Below are 15,186 nucleotides of genomic sequence, written 5' to 3'. Positions count from 1 at the left end.
AGAAATCGTGCTTATCACACCTTGTTAAATTTAATGAACAATGTAGGGTATACATGATGTTTCTAGCAGGTATGACGTAAGCTATGTGTTAATATATATAATTCAATGTCCGCGATAACTCTAAGATTTCACATCCTGCTGTATGATAATACTGACAGGTTTTGTTTGGTACATGGAGACATGGGTGCCTCTTGTACATGTTACGGTGAGTACCTCTTTTGTTCAGTGTCTTTATGCTTACAACTAGGTACATATAGACATGGGCATTAGTTGTACATAGATGATGTGTTTATATCTTGTTTAGTGTGTTGTCTTTCCTACTGATATTTGAGTATTATGAGGTGATCAAATACGGCCGTTGGTGATCAAAGGACTTTATGGTAGATTTGATAACGCCCGACCGTAATTGATCTCCTAGTAAAATTCAAAGAATGATTCCATTTTACTTGTATTTATGTAATTTTCAAAAATTACAAAATGGATTCGTAGTGTTATCACTGACTAAGACCCTGGAAAATGTAGATGTATCTCGTTAAATATTTGTGTTTACTACGTGTATTGTCTTCTTAGAGACACGAGCACTTCTTTCCTGTTATCGTGGGTACCTTTCTTGTTTGCGTTCACTAGGCTCTAGGATCATGAAACAATCTTAGACTTAAGTAAAAAATTGTACACTTTCTTAATCTCTCTTAATCGCTCAGCCGAACATAAATCATTTCTTATTCCAATCAAACAAATAAAAACTTCAAAATGATAAGAATTGCGTTACGCAAGCTTAATTTTGAAATGCAGATTAATCAGTCGTAGCTAACTTGTCGAAAGATGAATTAAACTCGATGCATAAGTATAAATTACCCTTAAACCAAGTTACCACTAGGCAGAAAAAAAGAATCCTAAATATTTTTTTAAATCCCTAAGACAGCAAAATTGCCACATTAAAATAATAAAATAGACCACGTTACGAAGATACAGAATTGGTTGAAAGTGAAAAGAATCACAGCGCACTAAACAAGAGATACAGGGTTCGAATCCAGCTTACACCAAACCTAAAAATGCAATTTATATAAAAACCGAAAAGAAATTTATTTTCTGTACAATTAAAATTTATTGTGGGGTACCTCTCTCGTACAATATTTGTTACTGCTTGGTTTGTGGAGAGATTAACACTTCTTGGACAAGTTATGGTGGGTAACTTACTTGTAAAATAGTTATGTGTGTTTACTTCTGACTATATACGGAGACCTGGGCACTTCTGACATAGACTCTCCCTGTGTATGTTTTGGTGAGTCCCTCTTTCTTGTGTGCCTGGTGAATCTTATTACTGACCTTGACACATAAATCATATACCATTCACATTGACTATAAAAGGCAGCAATTGGAACCAGCGCATAGGTAAACTTTGGCAGAACCACGTTGCAGTATTAAACCATCATAATTGCTGACTTGACATATACACCTATATAAAACATATACTAGTATCATATTAGTTAATTTAAGTTACATTTTTTAAAAGTCGGTGTTTTCTATTTTAGCCACTGTTTCGCCAGTTGTCATGGAAACAAGAACTGTCGTTAAGGACGGAGGCCAGGAAGGAGACGAGACAGTGAACAGACACCAGGTTTACATAGTTCGTCTTAAATTAAAACTCAAATAAGTTATCCCCTCCACCCCTGCCAGGAGGTCAATAGTCACTAGATGGCAATTAACAAACCATGCAGTTTCATAAGTCAAGGGTTTTTGATCCGCTCCAGTCTACATAAACAAATGATATATCTTTGTCTCATAGTTTTAAGCATGCAGGATTTGGAGTTAATATCGTGCTTACTAGTACTGACATAAGGATATTCTCCATACAATTTCAGCGGTAAGATTGACGAATTCCATTTAGATGTGCAGTCACGTCACAAACCAACAAAGTTGTATGCTTTTAATTTATTTTAAAACATAGCCTAAGCACTGGAGGAAGTGAAATCATGAAAATGCTGTTAAATGTATTTCATTCTTTGACATTTTGTAAACAGAAAACCATCTAATTTATATAGCTACTAGTAGAGTCATATTGAATAGATTCAAAACGCATTTACTGTGGAATCATTTAATCTCGTGGGGGCCAATATTTGTGGAGTGTGGGTTTTTTGCTTATTCGTGGGGATGTAATTTAGTGGATGTGTAGGTTTCCTGTTTCAGTTACGCTAACATCTCTTCTTAATTTTGTTTTTGTTGAGGATGTAAATTTGTAGGAGAGGGCTACCGACAAATACCACGAAAATTGAGCCACCACGAATTCTAATGATTCCACAGTATCCTATCTCATGGTTTTAAACTCTTCATATTCTTGTTTCTCTAAAAGTGTTTTGCCTTTATCTTACAAAGAAAATTTCTTTAAAAATAAAAAATATCAAAGGAGAATCGAGTTAATTTGTTTTTTGATATAAAATTGTTTGCCTCTATATCAGATCAAAAAGACTTCTCGCTTCAAGCGTCGGAGTGAGTTATCTGTGACGTCAGACGACAACCCCCGACAAGTTTACGTCATCCACCTGTCCGCGGTCCTCCTTAACCCCCGGGACTGTCCACAGCTAGTGGACTTCATCCTGGACAAGCCTGTTATAATGGTGGAAATAGGGGTCATGATAAACAAGAATGGTAAATCGTGCGGGCCGAAGAAAGTCATCATGGATCCGGAAATTGACTGGGACGGTTTGGATATTACTCAGCAAGGTGACGATCAAGCTTGGGCATGCGTGTAACATAATCATGTTTTAAGATATTTAAAACATATTTAAATATTTGATAAACACTAACGGTAAAAGTAGTGTAGTATTTCTTTGATAAAAATAGCAAACAAAGAAAAATTTGGTGTTTTTGTTCGTTTTATCAAACAAACTGTGAAACTTTTGTGAAAATGTTCAATCAAAGCTATTCATCATTGAATTACAATATGGTATTCCATTTCGCAACTGATTTTTTTAATCAGAAGACTCTTATAGTATGCTTCGAATATATATAAAAATTATGCACTATTCATTCTGTTTGCCATTATTGTAAAGTTTTACATATTTACTCCAATGTTGAAAGAAAATAAATTGTTTAAAGAAAAATCATTTTGATTAAACAATCATATTTTTAACAAATAGTATTATGGAAATCTCCTCTAGAGTGTTTGGGTAATCTTTTTTTCTGTAGTTCCTCGTCGGGTCTCCGTGACCGATGGCACGGCTCGAGTCTACGGCGTACTCTCAAGGTCATTCAACTGTCAGCTGGAGAATCAGAAAGTGACCCTCAATGCCCTCCTGCTGGGACAAAAGAACGTAAGCTCCTGTAAATTTTGTTTCTTGCAATTGTATCGCCCTCCCTCGTAGGTTTGGTATATCAAAGATGACGCTAAACGTAGAATTAACTTTGGGTAGCCTTACAGAGACATACAGCCTTTAGTTAGTAACAGCCTAGGGCCTTACAGAGACACACAGCCTTAGTAACTGCATAGGGACTTACAGAGACATACTGCCTTAGTAACTGCTTAGGACCTTACAGAAACACACAGCCTTAGTAACTGCCTAGGGCCCTACAGAGACACACAGCCTTAGTATCTGCATAGGACCTTACAGAGACATTCAGCGTTAGTAACTGCAAAGGGCCTTACAGAGACACACAGCCATAGTAACAACCTAGGACCTTACAGAGACATACTGCCTTAGTAACTACTTAGGACCTTACAGAGACACACAGCCTAAGTAACAACCTAAGGCCTAACAGAGACATACAGCCTTACTATCTGCCTAGGACCTTACAGAAACACACAGCCTTAGTATCTGCCTAGGGCCTTACAGAGACACACAGCCTTAGTAACTGAATAGGGCCATACAGAGACACACAGCCTTAGTTACTGCTTAGGACCTTACAGAGACACACAGCCTTAGTAACTGCCTAGGGCCTTACAGAGACACACTGCCTTAGTAACTTCTTAGGACCTTACAGAGACATACAGCCTTAGAAACGTCCTAGGACCTTACAGAGACATACAGCTTTAGTAACTTCCTAGGGCCTAACAGAGACATAGACACGATTTTGATCAAACAAAACATTCTTAAATTTATTTTTCCATGTTTTAAAGTACTGAGTATATAGAATTGTTAAATTTGACCATTATCATAGTGTTTGACTGGTGATGATCAAGATAAACTGTTCATAAATAACATGTTCATGCAGAAAAAACACGGTATGAATAAAACTCCTACCACAATAACAAACATGTAAACAAAAACAACGCTCGAAAAAGATTATACAATGTATTATATTTCATTAATGATTTACAATTATAAACATATTTTTAACAAGAGAAGAGTTTTACCTTGGGTATTAGATCACCATTTTCTCTTGCGTTTAATTTAAAACACAATATATACTTGACCTACCTTTCCCTAATAACGTGTAAGAAAATAAGAGCAATGTGTTCGTTCATGTTAATATCATTTGGTCGATCATCGTAAAGAGTCCCATTCGAATCCAGTTGTCCTACAATAACTAAATATAGTTGTATGATGTCACAGTTTTATGATGGGATACAAAAGCGGGAACATTGAATGTATTTCTATCAATACGATTATCCCATGTACTGTAGTTATCATTATAGTACCGCGGAAAATCTCAGTACTTATAGAAGTATTTTTAACGTCAGGCGCCTGTGGATCGAATTTTTTTGATATTATGTGTAAATTTTCACTATAAAAATATGACACATAATTATGGCTTAAGAAATGAACTATTTGAAAGTAAGCATTTTGTACATACACACAGTCTGCAGGAACGCCAGTTCAACAACCTTTCATTAAACACTGGAGAAAAAATCGCAGAAAATCACACAAAACAGTCCTCAAAACCAAATTCCTCTTCTAAGCCAATCATGTAATTTCCATTCAAATGCATCTAGAAAATCAAAGTACTGAAAGTACTGACGATATGTGATATTCATTCAGAAGTGAAATTTCTGATTCAAGCAATAAGTACTCACCGTCTGTACAGATAACCACGTGACTCATAACTAAGGATTAAACACGGCAGTGTGTTTGTATCTTGTGATATGAAAGTGTATTATATTGTTTCATATGATACGAGATTTATTGTTTGATATTGTATTAGAGGATATATTATTGTAGGTATATCATGATATTGTATTATATGATATTGTAAACTATAAAATATGATAACATATTGTATAATGTTAATATTTATATATATATCATTGTATCACATGATATTGTATCATACAATATCATACAGTACTGTGTCCAATTATATCATATCATACGATACAATGTAATGATTTATAAAACATTATTATGCTTTCTGCCAGTTTGTCACTATATATTCAATACTCATCTATTTTCGCATAGTATCAAAGGATTTATATAGCGTAAGCATACTATGCCGAAATAGAACACGGCAAATATATTCCATGGAAATCTGTCTAGCGCCGACAGCGGGATTCGAACTTTCGACGCTAAAATCATTCCAGCTTGAAGTCCAACGCGTTACCGCTACGATAACTTAGCCGTTATTGTAATTTACGGTATTTATATATATAAAACGTAGATATATAAGACTGACAACAAGCAATTAAAATTAGCAATTATTCATTTTTCCAAAAACACTCCATTATTGACGGTAATCTTAAAGTTAAAGTTTCTTATAAACTTTTGAACAAATTGATTGAACATTTTTCAAAGAAATTCTACATGAAAATAACAAAAACGATTTTTTAAATGACGCTTGATAAAGAATGTACAAAAAAAATTCAATGAGATTTCGTCTGCTAAACATTTCGAGTTTTCTCGGTAAGGCCAAACGTCTCTCATTTCTTTAAAAGAACAAAAACCTTTGTTGACTTTTTATTGTACAACAACTTGTTGATTAAATAAACAATCAAATCAATTGATTAATTTGAAGAAAACACCAAAACGCTTGCTTTTCCGGTGATTATTTTTAGGGACTTGTCAACACTCGAACGTCACAGCTACTTATAGCAAAGCACTACAGTATATTCAACAGTCGGCATAATAATAACAATAGTGTTGTGTTGTGCATGTACTATGCCTAAATAGTAGTCAGGGTTCGATAAATAGTGCACTCGCCTCCGGCTCGTGCACTATATATCAAACCCTGACTACTTTTTAGGCATAGTACATGCACAACACTACACTATTTTTATTATTATGCCGACTATGTTATACAATGTAATATCAATATTGTGAGGTAAAATGTTAAATTATATTGTATTATATGATACTATTTTGTATCAAATATTATGTCATAATATTGTATTATGTGATAAAATACAATAATGTGTAACACGAAAGAATACTGTACAATATTATATGATACAATATCATATCTTGATGTCATGTCATTTCTTATGTTACAATATCAGTTAAACCTCGTCTCGGTGAGCTTAGTAATCTGTGATTACCTATGATTAATGCTATATGATCATCAGTTTGGTTGAAATGTTTTCTGTTTATCAATAGGTATGTAATGTTTTGTAATCATCAGTATGTCTGTAACGTTTTGTATATAACAGTATGTCTGTAATGTATTGTAAACATACGTATGCCTGTATTGTTTTGTATATAACAGTATGTCTGTAATGTATTGTAATCATCAGCTTGTATGTTATATTTTGTAATAATCAGTATGTATGTTATGTTTTGTAATAATCAGTATGTTTGTGTTGTTTTCTGATCATCAACTTGTAATGTTTTGTAATCATCAGTATGTCTGTAATGTTTTGTAATCATCAGTATGTCTGTAATGTTTTGTAATCATCAGTGTGTATGTAATGTTTTGAAATTATCAGTATGTCTGTAATGTTTTGTAATCATCAGTATGTCTGTAATGTATTGTAATCATCAGAATGTCTGTTATATTTTGTAATCATCAGTATGTTTGTAATGTTTTGTAATCAGCAGTATGCTTGTTATACATTGTAATCATCAGTTTGTCTGTTATATTTTGTAATCATCAATTTGTCTGTTTTGTAATCATTAGTGTGTCTGTAATGTATTGTTATCATCAATATGTATATTTGCAATCATCAGTTTGTCTGTAATGTTTTGTAATCATCAGTATATTTTTTATATTTTGTAATCATCAGTATGTTTGTAATGTTTTCTAATCATCATTTTGTTTGTAATGTTTTGTAATCATCAGTATGTCTGTAATGTTTTGTAATCATCAGTATGTTTGCAATGTTTTGTGATCATCAGTATGTCTGTAATGTTTTGTAATCATCAGTATGTTTGTTATTTTTTGTAATCATCAGTATGTCTGTGATGTTTTGTAATCATCAATATGTCTGTAATTTATTGTAACTAACAGTATGTCTGAAATGTATTGTAATCATCAATATGTCTGTTATATTTTGTAATCATCAGTATGTCTGTTATTTTTTGTAATCATCAGTATGTTTGTAATATTTTGTAATCATCAGTATGTCTGTAATGTTGTGTGATCATCAGTATGTTTGTAATGTTTTGTAATCATCAGTATTTCTGTGATGTTTTGTAAACATCAGTATGTTTGAAATGTTTTGTAATCATTAGTATGTCTGTAATGTTGTGTGATTATTAGTATGTTTGTAATGTTTTGTAATCATCAGTATGTCTGTAATGTTATGTTATCATCAGTATGTCTGTTATGTAATCATCAGTATCTCTGTGATGTTTTGTAATCATCAGTATGTTTGTTATGTTTTGTAATCATCATTATGTATGTAATGTTTTGTAATCATCAGTATGCATGTTTGTAATGTTTTGTAATCATCAGTATGTTTGTAATGTTTTCACTAGATATCGCTGACTACTGATATACAGGACGACAAAGAATACTCACTACTTGACGTCACAGAAATGTTCAACTGTTTCATGGTGGGTAATTTTCTAGGTTACTTATTATTCTTACCAATTAAAGCAAACTAAGATGAATGCTATATATCACTTTGTGTTCCTGATGAATGGGTTTTTTTTTAACCAGCACATTTTGTATTTTAGTCTGAAAACACCGGATGCACAAAGAGTAAGTCTTTCCTAACTTTTTCATAAGTAACAAGTTTGCATTTTTGGATAATTGAATAACACGAAGTAAACACGATCTTTAAAAGAGTATAGCGGGTGTTCTATTCTTAGCAATTAAAGCTGCCATGAATTCATAAATACACATCATTTCCCGTTTGTCTCTGACTACCGCCATATTTGTTATCGATTTCTATTGTTCTGCTCATTACAACACACCCCCTATATAAGACCGAGAGCATTTTTCATGTTTCACGGAATTCAGTCATTTCAATCACATAAACACGATACATCGGACGGAAAGTTTTGTAGAAACGCGTTTTGAACAAGAAGATTTTGGTTTGGTTTGAACATATTTTATTGTATATATAATATACAAACAAGAAGATTTTGATATGAATACCACCATACTGGTAAGGAATATCTAATGAAAGACGAAATAAAACAGACTGATATCCAACCACCATACTGGTAAGGAATATCTAATGAAAGACGAAATAAAACAGACTGATATCCAACCACCATACTGGTAAGGAATATCTAATGAAAGACGAAATAAAACAGACTGATATCCAACCACCATACTGGTAAGGAATATCTAATGAAAGACGAAATAAAACAGACTGATATCCAACCACCATACTGGTAAGGAATATCTAATGAAAGACGAAATAAAACAGACTGATATCCAACCACCATACTGGTAAGGAATATCTAATGAAAGACGAAATAAAACAGACTGATATCCAACCACCATACTGGTAAGGAATATCTAATGAAAGACGAAATAAAACAGACTGATATCCAACCACCATACTGGTAAGGAATATCTAATGAAAGACGAAATAAAACAGACTGATATCCAACCACCATACTGGTAAGGAATATCTAATGAAAGACGAAATAAAACAGACTGATATCCAACCACCATACTGGTAAGGAATATCTAATGAAAGACGAAATAAAACAGACTGATATCCAACCACCATACTGGTAAGGAATATCTAATGAAAGACGAAATAAAACAGACTGATATCCAACCACCATACTGGTAAGGAATATCTAATGAAAGACGAAATAAAACAGACTGATATCCAGGTAGACACATTTCAAAACCCTCTATTATTAACACTGTGCCGGATAATTATGCCAGTGCCAAGGTGGCATTTTTGCACCCGCTTAAGCAGCATCTATCGAGAAATTCAAACATGCCATATGATAGACCATTTCTTAAAGAGTTGAAAACCACCTTTGTTATAATTGTATCTCACCTGTCAGGTGAGATATTTACCTTTCAAAAATAAATTCCTATAGGAAAATAATTTTTCTTATAGGAAAAACAATATTCATACACTGTAAAGGTAATTTGAAATTTCCTATCGGAATACAAGAACTTCCTATAGGAATTTCAATTCCGATTGGATTTGATAAAATCCGATAGGAAAACTTAATATCATATAGGAAACTACATGTCTGAATCAAATTCCTACAGGAAATACCATTCTCCTATAGGAAATACAATTCCTATAGGACTTTTTAAAAATCCTATAGGATGTCAAAATTTCCTGTAGGAAAATCATTTCTCCTATGGGAATTATCATTTTCCGATGGGATATTAATTTTTCAAGGTAAATATCTCACCTGTCAGGTGAAACACACTAAAAACAAAAGTGGTTATATACTCTCTAGACAATGGTCTATCATTTGGCATACATGGATTTTTTTCCGAAACTGCATCTTTAGCGGGTGCAAAAATGCCACCTTGTACTGGCATAATTATCCGGCACAGTGCTCATTGTAGAACGTGTTCCTGTGTTGAACCATTATAACATTGCAATGCTCAAACCACGCACTGTACGAGATCATGCACTGACAGCATAGACTTTGGAAAAAGGGGTGTTTTCTGGAAACTTATAAAAATACGTTGTTACTTTCTTGGATTTACTAGTACTTATCTACTGTATGGATGAAGTGCGGTTTCGTTTACAATGAGATGCAGACGTTGTGCACTCTGTATGAACGATCCATGTGTCCGATACAGTATTGTTTTATAGATTTTAGTTTCCTTTATTCGTTTTTGCAAACATATTTCTACAACGTGTAGTTCTGTTATTTAAAAATTAAGCAACCGACCGTAACTTTCTCGGCTGATATATGTACCCTAGTGGCAGCTGAGGGGCGATCAAAATTAATATGGCGACCAAATGCTTTATGAATCCATGTCAGCTTTAACGTTATGTTGACCCGAAAGTCTCCCCCCCCCCCCCTCTATCTCTGTCAGTCTGTCTCTCTCTCTTGTTTCCTTGATTTATAAAAACAATTTTACCCATTATACTTGCAGAATCTTCAGCAATTAAAAAGGTATCCATTGCAAGCCGAAACAGAAGAACGTCAACTGAAGAATGCGATGGTAAATATGGCGACAGCGAATCGAGAAGTTCCCGCCTGATCTCCGCCTACCTAGCAGACGACAGCTACAACGCGGGAAAAGACATCGTCAGAAAAGTGTCCATAGAAGAGAAAGTGTTCAAGCGGCCAGACAAGGAAAAAAAGGTCTCCACAACTGTTACAGAAGAAGAAATTCGGATTTCTCCACCGGAAGTCAGCGATGATGTCCCTCGTCGGAAGTTGTCCAATAAAGGCGAAAAACAAAGACGTTCGTCGGAAGAGAGGAAAAAGAAGAAGGAGGAGAAAAAGGGGAAAAATTCAAAAGAGGAAAAATTCAGGTCTGTTTCTTTTGCACAAGTATATTGTATACTGATTTGATATATTTTTTCTTCAAATTATGTTTCACCGAGTTGTGTGACATATTGAAATATCAACCTTATCCTAATAGAAGAATTTATATAATATTTGAAGCAGAAGTGCTCGTTTAGCTGTCAAAATCAAAGAAATTGGTGCATAAACAACATTAAACTTTGATCAGGTTCAGTATTTTTATTCTTTGTTGGCAGACGACATTCGGGGGGAGATCAGAGGATAAAAAACGTGAGAAAGGTGACCCCGCATTGTAAGATCATGGTCACGGGTGAGTAGATTCAATGACTGGGGTTTCATCAATTCATCAATAATCGTTGAATACCAATTTTCATGGATTTCGTTGTTAAGTTGATCCATGAAAATAAATGTTAATTGAAGTGCAATTCTTATCAACATTTTATATTAATAGGGCAATGGCCACGATTTTATGTATCCTTGAAACTGTGATTTTCACTTAATCCAAGAAAATTGATACCATTGAATATTAATGAAACCACAGTACCTATATTCTTAAAAACAATGAAATGCTTTCTTTGGTGAGTCTAGCGTACCGCTATGTACCAGACCAAGTTTATTTCCCGCCATTCACTCACTCCTTCATGTTATGTTACAGAGCCGGGCGTGTGCTGTTCTAAGGAGCCGTGTCTCTCTCAGCTGGAGGAGGAAGACGAAGGCCGCACCTCCATGGCAACCGACAACAGCGACCACGTGTACTCAAGCACGTGCAGCCTACAGCGACGGATCTCCTCCTCTATGTGCTATTCCCCCGGCCCCGGGCACCACTTTGATCCAATCACAGAACTGTCCTGTGAAGAGGACGATGGAGAAAGAAAATGGCGGGAAAAACAGCGCTCAGTCAGCTGCACGTGACGTATGTGTGATGAGAGGAAGTTGGATATCGCAAATAAAGGTCTTCACGAAAACGACATTATTTTACCAGAACATCGCCGAATTCCGTAAAATTCTGTACGCAAACAATAATAGTCTGGAGAATCTACAAAATTTGATCCCCGAATGTTTAAAATCCCTGACTAAGTAGTGTATTTCATACCAGTTATATTTAAAATGCATATATTGAAACGAATTTGAAGAGTGTGTCTACTGAAAATGAATCTTGCTGGAGATTTTGAACTTTGAAAAGAAAGTTTGCTGCATTGAAATCTATGGGAAAAACGCGCGTTGTTCAATTTGTCAAAAATAAATCATTCAATGCTATTAATATACAGTACATGTATTATGAGACAATATTTTATAAACATGTGATAAAAAGAAAGTGAACAGCCAAAAAGGGCAAGCAAAGAACTCATAATTCGTTTATTTCAAATTTATTTTGGATAAAGAAAATGGAACATGCTGTGTACTTGAAAGGAATTTCCATAAATAAAAATCACTTGGGGGGGGGGGGGGGGGGCTGTGTCCAGTAATCAAGCACCTGCGGATATACATGTAAACCGTATTTTAAAAAAAAATAAAACATATTGTAAAATAATATCTAAATTGTATATATAGATAATTGTATAAAATTGTATAAATTGTATATATGTTGAAATGCCTTTCAGGGCTCATGGTTGGTCATTAAAACATCTTGTATCTTGTATACAATGTTTAAATGTAATAAATAATATGTATACGTTTCAGAGTAGTAGCAAATGAGTGCTGGCAAAAACACCTGTTATTTGGAAAATTTTTACATTTCCAGGGAACCTCAGCGACACCCTCCTCTCCCTAAATTTCCCCTCAGCGACCCCCCCCCCTATATTTCCCCCCTCACTGACCCCCCTCCCCCCCCCCTACGAAGAGGCCCACATCTCTTTGTCATGTAAACAAGGCTCGTGCCCAGTTTTTGTTACATAGATTCAATATACCAGTAAAAAATCTTTTTCAAGCTGATTTGGCTATCTTCTTATTCACTTTAAGTTTCTAACGTTTTGAAGTTTAAAATATATAAAACAGAAGACAGTACTCTTCCGATTTATCTGTATTAAAGGCCAAAAATTCCAGTGTATTATTTTAATATACTGGTATAGATAAGAATCAGAAATTTGCAAAAGCCATTTCTTATAATTAAGCGTGGGCTATTTGTTAGAAAGGGCGGAAGTTCTTGATAAGTGTTTGTACGTATATTGTGAGATACAATGTAGCTAATTAGTTAGCGCGCTGGAAATGTTGGCACTTCGATTCAGACGAAAACAAGCTTTATCTGCGAAAAGCATCACCTCTTTAAACAAAATGATCTTTGACTTTTAATGGAATGTGAGTAGGAAACCCCATCCACCCAATGCAACGAATGATGATGAAGCAATATTTGATTCAACAAAATGAAAATGACAAACAGAACAAAGTGTTTTCTCCAGTTATCGACTCTTCATTTATTATTCACTCCTAGGTTACATGATGTAACACCTAAAACGATTCTCATTGGTTGATATTATCGTCTGCTAATTAAACTTTTAGGCATTGCCTGCTGCTATTTTATGAAAATATATATTTGCAGAATAAAATAAGTTCAAAACAAACTTGCAGAAAATAACGTGATATGCATGTATACTTATGTAAACTCAAATTGAATTTTTAATTGTCAGTTTTATTCTATGCTTTTAAGTTTGTGTGTCCGTTTGAATGTCTCTCGGCCCGTCCGTTTGTACGTCTGTCGGTTCGTCCGTCTGTCTGTCCGTCCGTCCGTCCGTCTGTCTGTCTACCCATTCGTCCGTCGTCTCTCCATACATCTGTCTCTTGTTGAGTCATATTGATCTTACATGATCGTTATCAATGGGAACTTAAGAGATTCAAAACCTTGTCTTACAGTCGTTTTTCCTTACTTTTTAAAAAATCCCATCTAGACTTTGATGTTCTCCATACTTTTATGTTGAATTCAAGCATTTTCGCTTGTTTAAAAATTGTATTTTTCCCTATAGAACATTAGCAGCTTGCAATGTTATGGGGGGGGGGGCAGACTTATCGAAAATTTTGATAAGCAAAAAAAAGGGGGGTCTTCGGTTTTGGTTGTGTATAACTTTGCCAAATAAAGCCCTCATCGGTTCCGACGCCTATGTATCTGTATTATGTAATTTTATGAGAAAAACAAAACGATCTTCACTTCTTATTTCTTATAAAACAAAGAAAATTACATCACATTATTTTATTCAAGGGCGATCACTCCGTCATTCTTATCTTAGATAATAGAATTTTTAACGTCGTTTAAGCGGAATAAGTAAATATGTGACAAAGTAACCTATATCACAAATCTGGTTTTTGGAGGAACAGAAAAGTAAAATAGTTTAAACATTTAATGCAATTCAGTTCTTGATGTCAAAGAGCGATTAACTGATGAAAGAAGAGCTTCGTTAGACTGTTTATTGCGTGCACATCGTTTAAGTTTGCGCGTGAGCTAGTAAGGTACTACAAAAAACTCTGTCATTTTTTTTAAAATTCATGTAAATTTTTTTATATATATTATATGAGTATTTTTTATTTAAAAAATCCATTAAATCGAGCCTTCGTGGCTCTATTTACTGCATGGCTGCAAAGAAAACTATTGGCACAACAAACTGAGAGAATGAAATTGTCACACTGGTCAGATCTAATATATATATATATGACCCCCCCCCCCGCCCCAATAAAGGTTTATATTCATTTACGCACTGTTTATATTAGTTTTATCAAACCCCACCTCTCACCCTCGCCCCCGTTTTCCCGTTTTTTCTTTCATAGGTATTGTATATTTTAATACCAAAAGCCATACGATTCATAGGTTTAACATGTAAACATAAGTAATGTGTACAAACATATGTAGTCATTTGAAAAAAAAATAATCACGATCTTAATTTAGTCTACGGGTGCACTTGTATATAACAGTGTTTATACGTGTACATGTATGTATTAGAATAACAAAATGAAGATGATAAAATTAATATAAAAGTAAACAGGATAATTGAGAGTATATTCTCAAAACAAAACAAAAACAATATATTTTTATCGTAATTTTGACCATTTATAAAAGTGTTTGACCAAATTAAAACAACTCTTTGATATTTCCCGCTACTAAGCTACTACAAGAAGTATGAAAGATAACTCTGCCATTCTTGTTAATAAAGCATTTTTTTTCAATAAAATAAATCATATAATTTTTCATAATTTTGTCTTTTTATTATATTGTGATATATATTAACAAGTGGTAAAATAAATGGTGTGTTGGTATATATTTGATCATAGTTTCTAATGACAACTATTAACAATTTTGTAAAGGACAATTTTTTAACCTAATCCCGGTATTAAAGAAAAAAAACCAACATGTCTTTTTTAATTTTATCAACTTTAAATATTATCCGTTTGATATGTCCATCTTTTATAAATACATAAT

At 34.0% G+C, this 15,186-nt stretch overlaps 1 protein-coding gene across 1 annotated transcript; it reads left to right on the top strand.

Moving 5' to 3' along the window:
* Positions 1–126: 126 nt before the first annotated feature.
* LOC117686496 (uncharacterized) lies at positions 127–12,204 on the top strand. Its single transcript, XM_066072568.1, has 9 exons — positions 127–205; positions 1,533–1,618; positions 2,457–2,721; positions 3,187–3,311; positions 7,845–7,922; positions 8,046–8,070; positions 10,408–10,792; positions 11,021–11,094; positions 11,440–12,204. The coding sequence occupies exons 1-9, from the start codon at positions 181–183 to the stop codon at positions 11,694–11,696; spliced, it is 1,320 nt and encodes a 439-aa protein (XP_065928640.1). The 5' UTR covers positions 127–180; the 3' UTR covers positions 11,697–12,204.
* The last annotated feature ends 2,982 nt before the right edge of the window (positions 12,205–15,186 follow it).

This window comes from Magallana gigas, chromosome 9 (genome assembly GCF_963853765.1).
Source record: "Magallana gigas chromosome 9, xbMagGiga1.1, whole genome shotgun sequence".
NCBI classification, from domain to species: domain Eukaryota; kingdom Metazoa; phylum Mollusca; class Bivalvia; order Ostreida; family Ostreidae; genus Magallana; species Magallana gigas.
This window is presented reverse-complemented; position numbering and strand designations above follow the sequence as displayed.

Bases quoted from the DNA above. Each gene is read 5' to 3' on its own strand.
- LOC117686496 (XM_066072568.1), top strand. From the start codon at position 181: ATGGGTGCCTCTTGTACATGTTACG. The intron at 206-1,532 runs GTGAGTACCTCT...TTTCTATTTTAG, and splicing joins TGCCTCTTGTACATGTTACG to CCACTGTTTCGCCAGTTGTC. The intron at 10,793-11,020 runs GTCTGTTTCTTT...CTTTGTTGGCAG, and splicing joins TCAAAAGAGGAAAAATTCAG to ACGACATTCGGGGGGAGATC.